This window comes from Orycteropus afer, unplaced genomic scaffold (genome assembly GCF_000298275.1).
Source record: "Orycteropus afer afer isolate SDZICR_OR568_19922 unplaced genomic scaffold, OryAfe1.0 scaffold00112, whole genome shotgun sequence".
NCBI classification, from domain to species: Eukaryota; Metazoa; Chordata; class Mammalia; order Tubulidentata; family Orycteropodidae; genus Orycteropus; species Orycteropus afer.
Window position 1 is genome coordinate 688,737 of NW_006921699.1, and position 17,841 is coordinate 706,577.

Genomic DNA, 17,841 nt, shown 5'->3' on the forward strand with positions numbered 1-17,841 from the left:
ATAGACACTGGGAAGAGGTAAGTATGGGAAGGAAGTGGGAGGGGAGCTGTTGCACTGTGGTAAACTGTGGTCAATGTCATGAGACAAAGTATATGTAAACTGCTGTATGGAAAGTGAATTTGCTCTGTAAATCTTCACCCAAATCACAATTAAAAAAAAAAAAAAAAAATCTAAGACTCTAAAACTAGGCTGATAAGGCCCTGCATGATCTAGCATCACTTCACCCCCCTGGACCACATACTTTCCCTTTCCCCAGTCTCATTCTTGTAGGTTTCTATTAAATCAGCCTTCATTCATTCCCTAAACCAGAAAGCTCCCTTTCACTTGTTCTTTCAGATTACTTCCTAAAGAACTTCACGGAGCCCTTCCCTAACTTCTCCCAAACTGCAGCAACTAGACTGGATCTGTTTTGTGCTCTCATGGCATCCTGTATCATTCCTTCACAATGATGAGCATAATTTGTAACCATGCAATTATCTGTGTGATTAATCAATTAATGTCTCTTCCTGCACTAGGCTGTCCAAAAAACCCAAACCCCTGCCATGGAGTTGATTCTGACTCATAGCAACCCTATAGCACAGAGCAGAACTGCTCCATAGGGTTTCCAAGGCTACAAATCTTTATTAAGCAGATTCTCACATCTTTCTCCCATGGAGTAGCTGGTGGGCTCAAAGTGCTGACTTCTGGTTAACAGGTGAGCACTTAAGACTGTACCATTAGAGCTCCTTAAAATGTAATGTCCAATGTGCGGCTCAAACCCATGACCCTGAGATTAAGAGTCTCATGCTCTAATGAATGAGCTAGGAGGGCAGCTCACTAGGTTGTAACCAATATAAAGTAAGGACTGTGTATCTTGTTCAATATTATATCCCTATGTTCCTAGGACTGATAAGAGAATTAGTGCTTAATAGCTATTTGTTGAATGAATAAACAAAAATTATTTCAACAACTACACATGGCAATACTAAAGATACTGTTTTATAAATTCATGGGTAAAGTATTTGAAAATGAATGTCAGAATTAAAAATTGAGAACTCTCTTAAGCAACAAAAAGTTGTCTTCTTTGTATAAAATCAACACTGCAGTCCAAAGGAAAGAACTTCTTCCTTCAATAATCCTTCAGTCAAGGTAGTTTCAACTTTATTCAAGGTAGTTTCAACTCAGGTCCAACTTCAGTCCTCTATGACGTTGTTGTTGTTACGTGCTGTCAAGCTGTCTCTAACTCATAGCGACCTTATGTACAACAGAATGAAACACTGCCAGGTCCTGTGCCAGCCTCACTATCCCTATTATACCTGAGCCCACTGCTGCAGCCACCGTATCTATCCTACTCATTGAAGGCCTTCCCCTCTTTTGCTGATTCTCCACTTTACCAAGCATGACATTCTTCTTCAGAGAATGGTCCCTTCTGGCAACATGACCAAAGTAGGTGAGATGAAGTCTGGCCATTCTCACTTCCACAGAACATTCCAGCTACACTTCTTCCAGGACAGATTTATTAGTTCTTTTAGCAGTTCATGGTACTTTCAGCATTCTTTGCCAACATCACAACTCAAAAGCATCAACTATTCTTCGATTTTCCTTATTCAATGTCCAGCTCTCACACACTTTTGAGGTGAATGAAAATATCATGGCTTGGGTTAGGCGCATCCTAGCCTTCAAAGAGGTATCTTTGCTCTTCAGCGCTTGAAAGAGGTCTTTTGCAGCAGATTTACCCAATGCAATATGTCTTCTGATGTCTTGACTGCTGCTTCCATTGGTGTTGATTGTGAAAACAAATAATATCAAGTCTTTGACAACTTCAATCTTTTATCCATCTCTCGTGATGCTGCTTATTGGTCCAGTTGTGAGGATTTTTGCTTTCTTTATATTGAGGTGTAATCCACACTGTACACTGTAGTCTTTAATTTTCATTAGTAAGTGCTTTAAGTCATCCTCACTCTCAGCAAGCAAAGTTGTGTCATCTGCATATTGCAGGTTGTTAATAAGCCTTCCTCCAATCCTGATGCCACGTTCTTCTTCATATAGTCCAGCTTCTCGGATTATTTGCTCAGCATACAAGTTGAGTAAGTATGGTGAAAGGATACAACCCTGATGCACTTCCTTATTTTAAACCATGCAGTATCCCCTTGTTGTGTTTGAATGACAGTCTCCTGGTCTATGCACAGGTTCCTCATGAGTACAATTAAGTGTTCCGGAATTCCCATTCTTCTCAAAATTATCCATAATTTATTATGATCCACACAATCGAATGACTTTGCATAGTCAAAAGAACACAAGCAAACATCTTTCTGGTATTCTTTGCTTTTAGCCAAACTCAATCTGACATCAGCTATGACATCCCTCACTCCACGTCCCCTTCTGAATCCAGCTTGCATGTCTGGAAGGTCTCTGTCAATATACAGCTGCAACCATTTTTGAATTATCTTCAGTAACATTTTACTTGTGTGTGACATCAATGATATTGTTCAATAATTTCCATATTCTGTGGGATTAAGTTTCTTTGGTACAAATATGGATCTCTTCCAGTCAGTTGGCCAGGAAGCTATCTTCCAAATCTCTTGGCATAGCTGAATGAGTGCCTCCAATGTGGCATTTGTCTGTTGAAACATCTCAATGGGTATTCCGTCAATTCCCAGAGGCTTGTTTTCTGCCAATTCCTTCAGGGCAGCTTTGACTTCTTTCTTTAATACTAATGGTTCTTGATCATATGCCACCTCCTGAAATGTATGATCATCTACCAGTTTTTTTTGGTATAGTGACCTTGTGTATTCCATCCATCTTCTTTCGATGTTTTCTGCATCATTCAACATATTGCACATGGAATCTTTCAATATTGCAACTCGAGGCCTACATTTTTTTCCTCAGTTCTTTCAGCTGGAGAAATGCTGAGTGTGTTCTTCCTTTTGGTTTTCTAACTCCAACTCTTGGCATATTTCATTACAATAACTGACTTTGTCTTCTCGGGCTGCTCTTTGAAATCTTCTGTTCTGCTCTTTTATCCTGTCAATTCTCTCATTTGCTTTAGCTACTCTTCCGTTCTAGGGCAAGTTTCAGAGTCTCCTCTGACATCCTTTTTGGTCTTTTCTTCCTTTCCTGTCTTTTTAAAGACCTTTTTAATGACTCTATGACATGTTTGTTTTAAATACCAAGATAAAAGCAAAACTAGAATGTTTAAGCTGCATAGTTATCATGCTTTTATTTATTATAAGAGTCTAGAGTATATTTTAAGTAGCTCTGGTGGTGCAGTGCCTAAAGTATTTGACTGCTAACCAGATGGCTGGTGGTTCAAACTCATTAGCCACTTCACAGAAGGAAGATGGGGCAATCTACTTCCATAAAGATTTACCACATTGGAAACCCAATGGGGGTTGCTATGAGTTGGAATCAACTCGATGGCAGTGACTTTGTTTATTTTTGGGGGTTAGAGTATATTTTGGGTGATACAAATTAGGGAACATTCATAAAGTCAAAACATAGGCAGTACTAGAGAACAATATACAGTGGCTTGGAATTAATTGAAAATGTTGTTTTTCACTTAACAGTCACAAAACATATTTCCCCCTACCCTCAATGCTAATCAATTCTCTACTGACATTTTACTAAAACTACTTAAAATAGAGTTCACAGATAGATGCCAAACTATATATACATATATATGTACATACACACACACACACACACACACATATACATACACACACTGATTTATTAGGAACAACTGAATCTCACAATGCTTAGAAATCAGCTACAGTCTTTGGGCTTGGGGATAAAATCATTACTTAATGACATACTTAAAAATCAGTTATGTAATAGAAACCAAAAACAAGGAACACTGAATTTAATTTTTCACAAAACCTACAAGAAAGGCAGGTCCACAGATTTTCTCATTTCAAATCAATATTAAATATGTAGTGGGGGACATCATTTAGTGTTGTAAGATGGAGACAAGTCTGGTGGTAGTGATGTAGACAGTTAGAAGGTATACTGTGCAGGGTGTATGTGACAGACATAGAAAAAGAGGAGGCAAGAATGAAAAGGTGGGCATGTGAGATTTTTCTGGGTCTCACAGTTTTAATCATTAATAAAGCATAAAAGACATGCCTATGATCTTAAATATCCCAAGTCAGATTTAGGGAACAAAGATTATATGATAACCAAAACAAAAGAGAAATTTTTACTAGCTGAAAGCAGCAAAATAAACTGTGTTGTACAAGCATATGATGATAAAGTCTGTATTAAATTATGTGGGGAAAAAAGAATTCTGGTGAACATTCAAAGCAGGGTTAGCTATATGTATAGCTCTGAACTTTAAAATATAATAAAACCTAAAAGTTCTATATATTCTTTCAATCTTTCAACATGTACCATTTTCAAACAGCCTTGATATCACACATGCACAATAAGAGATTTTCCTAAACACTTTGCTGTTGTTAGGTGCCACTGAGTCAGTTTCAAATCACAGCGACCCTATATACAACAGCATGAAACACCACCCAGTCCTACGCCATCCTCACAATAGCCGGGATGCTTGAGCTCATAGCTGCAGCCATGTGCCAATCCATCTCGGTGAGTCTTCCCATTTTTTACTGACACTCTTACTTTACCAAGCATGATATCCTGTTCTAGGGAATGATCCTTTCTGAAAACATGACAAAAGTACAAGAGGTGAAGTTTAGCCATTCTCACTTCTAAGAAGCATTCCAGCTATACTTCTTCCAAGACAGATTTGTTTGTTCTTCTGGCAGTCCAAGGTATATTCATTATTCTTTACCAACATGAAAATTCAAATGCATCAATTCTTCTACAGTTTTCCTTATTAACTGTGCAGCTTCCACATGTGTATGAGACTACTGAAAAGACAATGGCTTGGGTCAGGCACATCTTAGTCTTCAAAGTGACTTTTTTTTCTTTTTTCCTCAAAGTGACATCTTTGAAAGAGGTCTTTTGCAGCAGATTTGCTCAATATAATGTCATTTAATTTCTTGATGGCTACTTCCATAAACATTATAGATCCAGGAAAAATGAAATCCTTGACCATTTCAATCTTTTCATTTATCATGATGTTGCTTATTGGTCAAGAAGTGGGGATTTTTGTTTTATTTATGCTGAAGTGTAATATATACTGAAGACTGCTGTAGGTTGTTAATGAGTGTTCCTCCAATCCTGATGTTGCGTTCTTCTTCATATAGTCCAGCTTTTCAGATTATTTACTCAACATACTGAATAAGCAGAGTGAAAGAATATAACCTTGACACACACCTTTCATGATTTTAAACCATGCAGTATTCCCTTGTTTTGTATGAACGACTGACTCTTAGTCTATGTATTGTTCCTCATGAGTACAATTAAGTGTTCTGGAATTCCCATTCTTTGAAATGTTATCCATAATTTGTTAGGATCTAAGCACTTAAATGTCTTTGCATAGTTAATAACACAGGTAAACATCTTTCTGGCATTCTTTACTTTCATACAAGATCCATCTGACATCAGCAATGATATACCTCTTGTTCTACGTTCTCTTCTGAATCTGGCTTGAATTTCTGGCAGCCCCCTGTCAATGTACTGCTGCAACCATTTTTTAATTAGTTTCAGCAAATTTTACTTTCATGTTTTGGTAATAATATTTTTATTGATAATTTTCTGCATTCTGTTGGATTACCTTTCTTTGGAATGGGCACAAATATGGATTTCTTCCAGTTGGCTGGCCAGGTAGCTATCTTCCAACTTTCTTGGCATAGATGAAGGTGCATTTTCAGTATTGCATCTGTTTGCTGAAACACTTCAATGGGTATTACGTCAATTCCTCAAGCCTTACTTTTTTTGCCAATCCTTCAGTGCAGCTTGGACTTCTTCCTTCAATACTATTAGTTCTTGATCATGTATTGCCTCCTAAAATGGTTGAATGTCTACCAATTCTTTTTTGTACAGTGACTCTGTATTCCTTCCATCTTCTTCTTTTAGAAAATACTTTCTAGTCTATATAAATTTGTTATTTTTAATGGCCATATGCCTTCCTTGTACTGATAAAGAAACAATTTACTTAAATATTCTCTAGAATTTTAGTATGTGAGTGGTATCTTTTTCACTGTAATTCATATCACAACATCTTTGTATAAGCAGGTGATTTTTGTGCATTAACTCATTGGAATACTGTCCCAATACTGGACACCTCAGAGGCAGCTGTAAGAAGCAAATGCTAATGTTTATAAAACATTTAGCATCATAGATGGCATACAGAATGTTCTTAATATTTGTTAGCTTTTTTTTTTTTCCCCTCCTAAGATGAAAAGAACCTCACTCAAGTGGTAATAAATGAGATTCAAACTCTGCCTTTGTCCTTCAGTTTGTTCTTTCTATCACATTTCATTCCTTCTCCTATAGGTGGGAGTGTTCAAGATATTTTAAATTCACTGTCACATATTAATCTGTTATCATTACTTGGTTCTATTTCCATTTTCTCCATTCTACTCTGTTGATATACTTTTTCTATTACTATGCAAACACCATTCATCAATCTTAGGGTCATCTTTGCCCCAGTATTATGGACATCAAAAGAAATTCTGACCGTTTTTTGGTTTTATTTTGTCAACATTTTATTAAATTCTATGCAACCTATTGAGATTTTTATTGGCATTAACATTTAACCATAATTTCAACTTAAGAATATTTTCCCCCATGAAAAACAGTATATTAATATTTTTTATTTCTGCTTGTACAACACGAGTTCATTCACACAGGGACATAGGCATTCTGTTGTTTGAATTAAAAAAAAAAAAAAATCCTGAAAATTGCATCTTTTGCTCCCTACTGTATTTTCTAAACACTAATATCAGAATGTGTCTAATCTTTATTTACTAATACCAATAATACACCTAGTACCTCTAACAATGTTCTGATTAAATTTCTTCTGTCTTCTAATTGAATATATTATTTGTGAAATAAAAAATATTTTACTTGTGGTCATTCCTCATTTAGAAATAAAGTTAGAATTTTTCTCTAACGAAAGGATTTCTTTACAGTATTCCAATTTTTTATGATTTCAACCATAAACTATTTATCTATTTCTTGCTTTAGTGTAATCGTCAGGAATGGATGGGATTCAGTATCTTATTAACAGGATCACATGAGGCTTAGGGGTGTTATCAGTATTCTCTTGTGAGTAAAAGTTAACAATTTTCTTGGGATTGTAGTATAATTCTACCAACCAAACCAAACTCATTGCTGTTGAGTGGGGTCCGACTCATAGCGACCCCCCTTGGGTTTTCAAGGCAGTATCACTATGGAAGTAGATTGCCTAACCTTCCTTCCGAGGAGTGGCTGTGGGTTTAAACCGTCAGCCTTCTGGTTAGCAGTCAAATACCTTAGGCACTATGCCACCAGAGTTCCTAGTATAATTCTAGAGAAATGAATTTCTATTTTGTTGTGCTTTAATTTAGTGTTACACAAGTATAAACTCAGAGACTGGTACTCACATGTGCCATATGCAGGCTCCCACTGCAAGGACATCATCTGGAACTTCTCCTCATCTGTTTCTATATCCAGACTAGAAAGATACTGCTTCACTTTCCTTGCCATCTGAGCATCCTCATATAGCTTCTTGGCATTAAGCAGGGAGCTGCGGCGTGCCCTTTTTTTGTGAGCACCTCCCTGAACATCCAGCATATTTGAGTTTGTGCTGCCTTGACTCAATGACCTATAAGAAGATGGAGATCTCAGTAAAGGGCTGGCTGTAAAGATAATTATGGCAGATTGAAGAGTAAAAGAATTTTGTTCTGTTAATGCTATCGCATGCTGATGCAAATAAGTTAAAAGATAAAAAGCATTAATGCGAAGTAATTTGATACACATGGTGATGTTCTGAATTAAGAACAAGATCTGGCAAAGTGCAGAATTCAAAGGAACAAGATAAAAACTCCCCACCTGCCCCAGGCTTGCTGAGCAACACATCTCATGAGACCTGCATTTGTGCTTATATAACCCATGGAACAAGTAAAAGCACCTCTTAGCCCTTGAAGCCATTTATACTCAGGAGCTATGGCAAGTCCATCTGCATTAGGGTTATTCAGTAAGGGAGTTTCCAGAGCACCATGGCTTGTCTATTCTGCTGGGAAGATGCTATTGCCATCACCATTCCTATCTATAGCAGGTCCGTTTCAGCATACTGCCAATTTTATCAATAAACAGATTCAGGCCAAAATTCAAGAACAACCAGTAAGATATTAGTGAAAAATAATAGCATCTACATTTAATTAACTTTAGTCACAGATTAAAAATGCAGTTAAAAAACTACCCAATGCTTCCACCCACATACAGAATGGCTAGGTGAAATGTGGGCTTTAGGACTGGAAATCTCGCCCTCTCTTCTGCAATCCCTCTGAATGTGATGGCACTGCAAGCCAGGTAAAAATAACTACAATTTAAACAAGGTACAGCTTCATCCAGTTCTATGGTCTTTGGCAAATACCCTTCTACAATAATTATATCTATGGTCAATGGGAAATGGGAACTATAATGCTGTTTGTCCTTTCTAACAAGGCCAGCATATACAAGGTTCTTGGATGATTATAATTTTGAAGGCAACTGCCATGATACTCAAAAACAAAAACAAAACAAAACAAAACAAAAAACCCCACAATGTACCTATGGGTTTTCTAAATTAATCACAAACTTATATAAAAATACTCTAAATCTACATAGACCATAGCCATACAACTTTTTCTTCAGTGCTCACACATCCACTGGACACTCAAATCCTACTCTTTTCATTATAAATCAAGTGAAATATAGTTGAAAAAAAAGTTCTGGTACTTTTTTTCTTTCACATTTTAAGTCTGTTGAAATAGGAGTGTGTCTCACATTCAATAGCAACTTCTAGTTGCTACTGGTCAGACAGAATTTGTGATGTGGTTGTTACTGCTTACGTATGTAGAAACATTAAAGTTTGCAGAATAGTTTGGAAGATAATCCAATGACATTAATGAATTACTCTTTTAACCTCCAGGAACCAAATGATTGTAAAATGAATCTGACAAATTAAACAATATTCCCAAAGTAGGTCTTAAAAGGTTAGCTTTAAGTATTTGGAAAGCCAGTCTAAAAGAGGCCAGCACCAGTGGCTTTAGTTCTTTAATGACTTGTTACTTGTTTTAAGAAATGCTGCACCATGAACATACCTTATGGGCAGAGGACAGAGAGAGTGTATGTAAAAGATACTGACTTTAGAAATGATTGAGAAGATTCATATTCTGAATATAAAGTTTTAGAAATACTTTAATCAATTTACTTTGCTGACATTTTCCTCTTTATGTATGCACAAAGGTGTTACATGATAAAAACTCATGCCTAAGTCTATAAGAGCTCTTTTAGTAAGCACATAAAACAAAAATTTTTATTGATAAAAAAGCACTGCAGTGATTTTTCTTAGTGGTAATAAAATAATGGTATGTCCAAAAACTGGTATCTTAGATCTATAGTACAGTAAAATCAAGACCCAACGTTTAGGATGAAATTTTAATTCAAATGCTTAATAATGTTTTCTTATTTGATATCCATAATAAGAGAAGGTGTCCACAAATCTAGGATACAAACTGATAAATGAAAACACTGTGATAAATGATAATAAATTATTTTCTAAGCCATTTCCAAGACAGAAGTCTGACATATAAACAAAAATACTCAATGCCTGCAAGCATCACACAATATGAACCCAAAGCTGAATTAAATAGAGAATTGGTTGTTAATATAAGCCATTCATACACCCAAAATACCCACTAAGATATATGGTCCAGGTATTCTTCACAACGATAGTGCCAGGTATCAATTTTTACCAATTCATAAATGTATACGTAGATAAAAACATATGAAAAGTACACATTAGGGAAGGAGGAAGAAAACAGAAGGAGAATCAAGTTCACCTTGCTTTAACAGAAAACAAGACCACAAATAAGACAAGACTCAAGTTAAAGTAAGACACTTAGAAAGTGGCTCACAAAAAAAACAAAGTATGTATTGAAAAAAAGCATTTAACTCCATGATTCACTACAGTCTTAAAATATCAAAATTCTTATACAATCTCTTCATCCACAAAAACTATCTAAGTTCTGGGTTTCTTTCTTCACCTAAAAATGAAAAGACTAGATACATGATTTCTAGGATCCTCAACATTCCATGATTCTGAAGTTATTTATGAGTGTAGACCTGAACTTACTTAAACAACAAAAGGTGGCAGTTTCTGATTCTATCACAGTTTTAAAGAGATAAGGCAGTCTTTCATTGGAGTTGGCAGGATTTCAAACAAAATTTAAATAATTCCAAAAGTCTTATGGTATCAGTGGATCTGAAGAATTAAAATCATCTTCTATATTAACTCAATTTTATAGTAGTTGAATAAAGGGTTCTTTTTATAAACAGATCAAAAATGGAATCTTTATAAACAGACATCTACCTTTATACATTTATTAAAAACATAAACAAAAAAACAAGCTCACTGCCATTGTGTCAATTCCGACTTATAGTGACCCCATTTGGGTTTCTGAGGTGCTAAATCTTTACAGAAGTAGTTAGCCCAGTCTTCTTTCTGTGGAGTGGCTGGTGGGTTTGAACTGCCAACCTTCTGGTCAGCAGTCAAATGCCTTAGGCATTACGCCACCAGAGCTCCTTCACACACTTACAGATTTAACTTTGATAAGATATGGCAGTTGAATAAAATAAAGTGGCTTGAACTCTAAAATCAGACTACTTAGGTCTGGATCCATCACTGATGAGATGCAAAGACTTTGGGCAACTCTATCTTTCTCATCTGTATAATGGGAATAATACAGTAGTACCTACTTCATAGGGTGGATGGAGCAGTAAATAATTCATTTAAAGTGCTTAGAAAAGTAAAGGGGAAAAAAAAAAAAAGAAAAAGGCTAGCTCTATCACTACTTTTCTTGTTAGCAAAAGGCATTTTTTCAGGAAGGTAGGCTTGACAGGGTTAATAGAACGCATGCTATTTTATAATATGCGTGCATTAATGAAAAGGATGCAGTATATGTTAAGAGTTGCACAACCTTCATTCCAGTTGTGTTCATCTCTACACTTACCCCAGACTCCGCCACCTCTTCTTCCTGTAAGCAAGAGCCACAAACATTGAAGCATGTGTTTGAGTAGGAAAGCACAGAAAAAAGACAACAGTTGAGAGTCACAGAAACTGCAGACAAAATAGACCAGAAAAATTTTACTAGGAAAAGGTTGACAGCAAAATGATTTTAATGAAATGCAGGAGGGTAAGATGCATTATGATGTGTGTGCACTGTGGGCCATTTAAAAAAATTAAGAAAAATATGCTTTGAACCAATTATATATTTAATACCCAACTCATCTTGATTAAAAATGTTTACTTACTATAAAGTTTTTGGGAAAGGAAACTTAAAGGGAAAGGGATAGAACTTTTAAACTTTTTTTCCTAAAAATATGTTGAGCTGCTCATTCACTGGTAGGGTGAAACTGCAGCAAACAGTAAGATTTATAATTCCATTTTTAAATCAGAAATTTTTTTGTCCATATATTCAGTAAGAAATTATAAACAGCAAATCTAACTAAACAGGTAAATAAAAATATACCATTAATATTTTTATGATAGTATATATCTCTAAATAGTTTTTCAGTCAGCAAATTATGTTAAGATAAAAGGGTTACTTCATCCATACTGGTAACACACACCACTAAAAATGGACAATTATTTGCTCAAAGAAAGATACTGCATTTCAGTATTAGTGACAAAATTGATTTGGGGAAGGTTCAGTGCAATCTAATTATAAATGATTTATTTTTCCCCTTGCTTTATTCTATCAGCCCAAGCCATTCTCAAAAACACAGGCAGGTTTACTCATTTCCTCATCAATTTTTCCTCCTCTGTTCATTTCTGAAGCACAGCTAGTACTTAGTGCACTATCAACTGGGCTGCCAGGGTCACAAATGCATCAACTTCAGGGACCAAGCTGGTAAACATGTATGAGTGAATGGAGGTCTATGTAAGACAACACAGAGTGACGGGACCACTGTACAGCTTTTAGACATGCAACAAAAACAGAAATGAAGGTTTGCTTTGGTCCCTAGTTCTTAATGTTTTCTGCTTCCAAACTCTTGAGCAATGATACCTCTCATATTTAGTGATTCTTAAGGGGCAGAAGTGAGATGGATAAGAAAGACGTGATTCTGGGCATACCCTTTCCTCTATACTTTGGCGATCTCTGAACCAGAGGAATCATCAGATCAACTACTTACAAAAACAAAGAGTCCTGGACAGTGACTTAAATAAAAGAAACAAACAACACAACACCATCCTGACACACACTAATTTTGTTTGGTTACAAAAAGTTTCCACTGTGACTCTTAAAGAACAAAGTATTTTTGTTTCCTTAGATAATACGTATTTTAGAACCACAGTAATTATGTTTGTCTCTATAAATATTTTATTTTTTAAAGTTCTTATAAACTGAAGCTAAATATATGGGCCCAGAGGAAAATCAGACCAAAAATTAAAATCCTAATTTCTATCTACCCTGAAAATTATAACGATTACTGGGAACAACTTGGCCACTTTGTATTTTGAGGAAGACTTTGTTATTATATTAAAAATGAATTTTAAAAAAGCATTCTTGGAAGATTTGGTTAATATAGAATACAAATAATATTATCCATTTTTATTAAAGATGGAACATGCTTAAATTGCAATTTACAAACTATATCAAAGAAAGGAGTGCTGGTGGTGCAATGGTTAAGCATTTGGCTACTAATCAAAAGGTCGGCAGTTCGAACCTAACCAGTGGCTCTGTGGGAGAAAAGACCTAGAAATCTGCTCTGATAAAGATTACGTATGGCTAAGAAACCCTGTAGGGCAGTTTCAACTCTGTCCTAAAGGGTTGCTCTATGTTGGAATCGACGGCACACAACAAAAAATATATCAAAGAAATTACTATAAACAAACAGCAGTAGTATAAATTGAGAATAAGAACTGTATTTTGGAATACTGAAGTATGACTTTGCTAGAAATAGAATTTTCAAAATAGTCAGTGAAAATATCAGAGAGATGCAGACTAATACTTCACAGCTTAGGTTAGAAATCAGATGAAAGCATTTGTGTTGTGTGATAACTACAGTAAAGATCAGCAATTTTCCTAGGTTTAAATTCACTGATATTTTAAAGAACCATTAGAATACAGAAATATCCATGTACTCAGAAAAGTCAGACGTATAGTGACCCAACACGTATAGAACTGTGTTCCACAGACCTTCCAATGACTGACTTTTCAGAAGTAGATTGCAAGGTGTTTCCTCTAGGCACTTCTGGGTAGACTTGAACCTCTAACCTTTCGGTTAGCAGCACTGTTTGTACCATCCAGGGATTTAGATGGCCAATAAACCATAAATACTATGACTATTATTGTATTGCCCCATAAACCACTCTTTAACACTTTTACACATTTCAATACCATACCTCTGTCGGAACATCATAGCTGGGTCCATGTTAGCAGAAGTCATACGAATAACTTGACGAATTTCCTTGGCAATCATTCTTAGCTTCTCAAAGTTTACTAAACCATCTACTTTGGAGTCATTTCCTACAAAATGAAAGTAATTCTTTAACCTTCAAAATTAAAATACCTATATAAAATGTCTTGGAAGAAATACAGCCAGAATGCTCCTTAGAAGCAAGGATGGTGAGACTTCATCTCATATACTGTGAACGTGTTATTAGGAGGGACCAGTCCCTGGAGAAGGAGATCATGCTTGGTAAAGAGGAGGTCAGTGAAAAAGAGGAAGACCTCAATAAGACAGACTAACACAGTGGCTGCAACAATGGGCACAAATACAGCAACATCTGTGAAGATGGCACAAGGCCGGGAGTGATTTGTTCTGCTGTACATAAGGTTGCTGTGAGTTGGAACCAACTCGATAGCACCTAACAATAACAACACGTAAGAGTAACAAAAGTCAAGTTGTTATTCCTGTGTGGCACAAACCTGAACATTCTTTAAAAATTCTAACGTTTATTTATAAGACTTCTTATATTCGTAGATGGCTTAAAGCCTGTTCCCAGAAAATGAGCTATATACTGGGAGGAATTTTGCTTGGTATCGGAGTAAGGATGATGAATATATGAAAGTCCTTCTTTGCATAGCTTCTAAAACCAATCTCATTAATTTATAAGCACACCCATAAAATGTGCAGCCCCTTAAGTCTACCTCTCCAGATGCCCAAGCCTACTTTCAGACAAGCACCCATATCTGCTCTTTGGGGCAGCAAAGGAACAGCATTTAAAAATGAGTGGGGTAGTAATTAAATTCAGCCCACAAATAAGTTTTCTTTGGTTCACTATATATATATATACAACATAAAAAACATACATATATATTTTTTAAATTGAGTGGTCAAGATTTAAGAAGTGGAAGATACCATATGAACACAAAAATTCCTGACTTCTGCTGGGAAAAAGGGGATGGTAGGGACTAGGTAATAGTGGGTTCACATTCCCAAATGGCAATAATTACATTGAAATTAAGAGGTAGTGCCTCTGGGGTATACATTCTTCAGTCTGCCATTCACTTTTTCTTTCTTGGTGTTTGAATTTATAATCACAACTTCAATCATTAGCATAAATTTACCTGTAAATATATTCTATTATTTTTATTTTTGACTATTAAATAGTTGTCTGAGAAAAAAGTCCAGGCAGCTTTAAAAATGGCTTACTTTTCTTTGAAGAGATTAGGTATGAAATCAGACTTAGCCCATTTGTTGGATTATCTAGTCTGAACCACAAAACAAAAACTATGTGTTCAAAGGGCAAGCTGATTATCTACAGCAGCATCTTTAACAGTTACCATAACCCCAGTTCATCTCCAATGGCAGCACCTGAGGTGCCTCTGTGGAAGTTCAAGGCCTTGACGCCAAGTTTGAGAATGATATGGTTTGAAACATAGGATAGCCTCCTACCTCACAGTAAGCAGTATCTATATAATGACATATGAATTGTTTAGGGTCTCAATACCAGTTGGAACCAAACTGATCATCAAAGTACTCAAGTCACATAAACCTGTTTTGAGGTAACATGTTAGAAAAATGTCTGAAGCTTATAACAACATTTCCTTATGAAAAAAGAGTGATAATGAAAGAGTAGACTACGTAACTCAGAATCCTCTTCCTGCTGAGAACGATTAAAAAGCTGGAAAAAACAAAAAATATATGCTCAAAGGCATCAGACAACTAATTAGGTAGTGAGGAATCAGAAAGTCAAGATCAGGGAGGAGGCCGCAGAGAAGCCAGTTTAGCATTTGCCAGTGCTTGCCTACCTGTGCAACTGCTCATTTTAAAAAAAGTAGGCTGATAAGCTGAAAAACTGAGCAGGGCCACTCTGTCTTTTGAAGTTAAAGAAAAAAACAATTTAAGTCCAGGTAAATCCACAATGCTTTGGGTTGAGACCCTGAAGGGCTATATTCTGAGACTAAGGATGAACTGAATGTAGACCAGTGTTAAATTATGTCCAAAAAAATGGATTAAAGTGATTTTGGATTACTTTCATCCCTAGTTGCCTGACAGAAACAATTTTTATTTTTCTCTGGGGGAACAGAACATCAACCAAAGCCTTAGATTATTTCTATAATTTGTTACACAGAACATCCATTAATGGTCAAAAATGATTAGGTACATCAAAATAAAAGACAATAGAATTAAAACGCAAAAGAAAAAAGGGACAACAGAAATGGACCCCCAGGGGATCTAGATTATAATGTTGTCACGTTCAGATTTTAGGAACACAGTAATAAGGTCTGTTCTTGTTAGGTGCTGTTGAGTCGACTCCAACTCATAGCAACCTATGTACCTACAATAGAACGAAACACTGCCCAGTCCTCCGTCAGCCTCACAATCCTTGCTATACCTGAGCCCATCATTGCAGCCACTGTGTCAATCCATCTAGTTGAGGGCCTTCTCCTTTTTTGATGATCCTCTACTTACTGAAGCATGATACTCTTCTCCAGGGAATGGTCCCTTGTGACAACATGACTGAAGTAGGTGAGATGAAGTCTGGCCAAGCTCGCCTCCAAGAAGCATTCCAACTGCACTTCTCCCAGGGCAGATTTGTTAGTTTTGGCAGTCCATGGCACTTTCAGTATTCTTTGCCAACACCACAACTCAAAAGCATCAACTCTTCGTCAGTCTTCCTTATTCACTGTCCAGCTTTCACATGTCTATGAGGCAACTAAAAATACCGTAATACCCTGGGTTAGGCGTATCTTAGACTCAAATAGACATCCTTGCTCTTCAGTACTTTAAAGAGGTCTTTTGCAACAGATCTGCCCAGTGTAATATGTCGTCTGATGTCTTAACTGCTGCTTCTACTGGTGTTGATCATGGAACCAAGCAATATGAAATCTTTGACAACTTCAATCTTTTCTCCATTTATCATGATGCTGCTTATTGGTCCAGTTGTGAGGATTTTCATTTTCTTTATGTTGAGATGTAACCCATACTGCAGGCTGCAGTCTTTAGTCTTCATCAATAAGGGCTTCAAGTCATCCTCACTTTCAGCAAGCAAAGTTGAGTCGTCTGCATATTGCAGGCTGCTAACGAGTCTTCCTCCAATCCTGCTGCCACACTCTTCTTCATACAGTCCAGCTTCTCAGATTATCTGTTTAGCATACAGATCGAACAAGTGTGGTGAAAGGATACAACCCTAACACACTCCCTTTCTGATTTTAAACCATGCAGTATCCCCTTGTTTTGTGTGAATGACAGCTTCCTATGTACAGGTTCTTCATGAGCACATTTAAATGTTCTGGAATTCCCATTCTTCTCAATGTTATCCATAATTTGTTATGATCCACACAGTTGAATGCTTTTGCAGTTAATAAAACACAAGTAAGTATCTTTCTGGTATTCTTTGCTTTCAGCCAAGATCCATCTGACATCAGCAATGATATCCCTCATTTCATGTCCTCTTCTGAATCCAGATTGCATTTCTGGAAGTTCTCTGTCAATATACTGCTGCAACCATTTTTGAATTATCTTCAGCAAGATTCCACTTCAGTGTGATATTAATGATATTGTTTGACAATTTCCACATTCTGTGGGATCACCTTTCTTTGGAATGGGTACAAATACGGATCTCTTCCAGTCAGTTGGCCAGGCAGCTGTCTTCCAAATTTCTCGGCAAAGATGCATAAAGGCCTCTAGTGCAGCATCTATTTGTTGAAACATCTGAATGGGTATTCCACCAATTCCTGGAGCCTTGTTTTTCGTCAATTCCTTCAGAGCAGCTTTGACTTCTTCCTTCAATACTATTGGTTCTTGATCACATATGCTTCCTTCTGAAATGGATGAACATCGACCAATTCTTTTTGGTACGGTTACTCTGTATATTCCTGTCATCTTCTTTTAATGTTTCCTGTGTCATTCAATATTTTTCCCATACAATCTTTCAGTACTGCAACTTGAGGCTTGATTTTTTTCTTCAGTTCTTTCAGCTTGAGAAATGCCTAGTGTGTTCTTCCCTCTTGGTTTTTTAACTCCAGGTATTTGCACATTTCATTATAATAACTGCCTCTGTCTTCTCAAGATGCATTTGGAATTTTCTGTTCAGCATATTTAATTAATCATTTCTTCCATTCACTGTAGGTACTCTACACTAAAGAGAAAGTTTCAGAGTCTCTTCAGACATTCATTTTGGCCGTTTCTTTCTTTCCTATCTTTTTAATGATCTTTTGCTTTCTTCATAGATGATGTTCTTTTTTTTTTTTTTTTTCCTGACTCATAGTGACCCCCATTGGGTTTCCAAGACAGTAAATCTTTTTTTTTTTT

General features: G+C 36.3%; 1 protein-coding gene across 1 annotated transcript in view; it reads right to left on the reverse strand.

The window, feature by feature from the left end:
• The window catches only part of RAPGEF6 (Rap guanine nucleotide exchange factor 6), a 682,053-nt gene that overhangs the window by 22,174 nt on the left and 642,038 nt on the right, over positions 1-17,841 (reverse strand). The window contains exons 22-23 of the mRNA XM_042781366.1: positions 13,484-13,607; positions 7,476-7,696 (exon numbers count right to left, since the gene is read on the reverse strand). Coding sequence (XP_042637300.1) covers positions 7,476-7,696; positions 13,484-13,607 — 345 coding nt within the window. The remainder of the gene's footprint in view (positions 1-7,475; positions 7,697-13,483; positions 13,608-17,841) is intronic.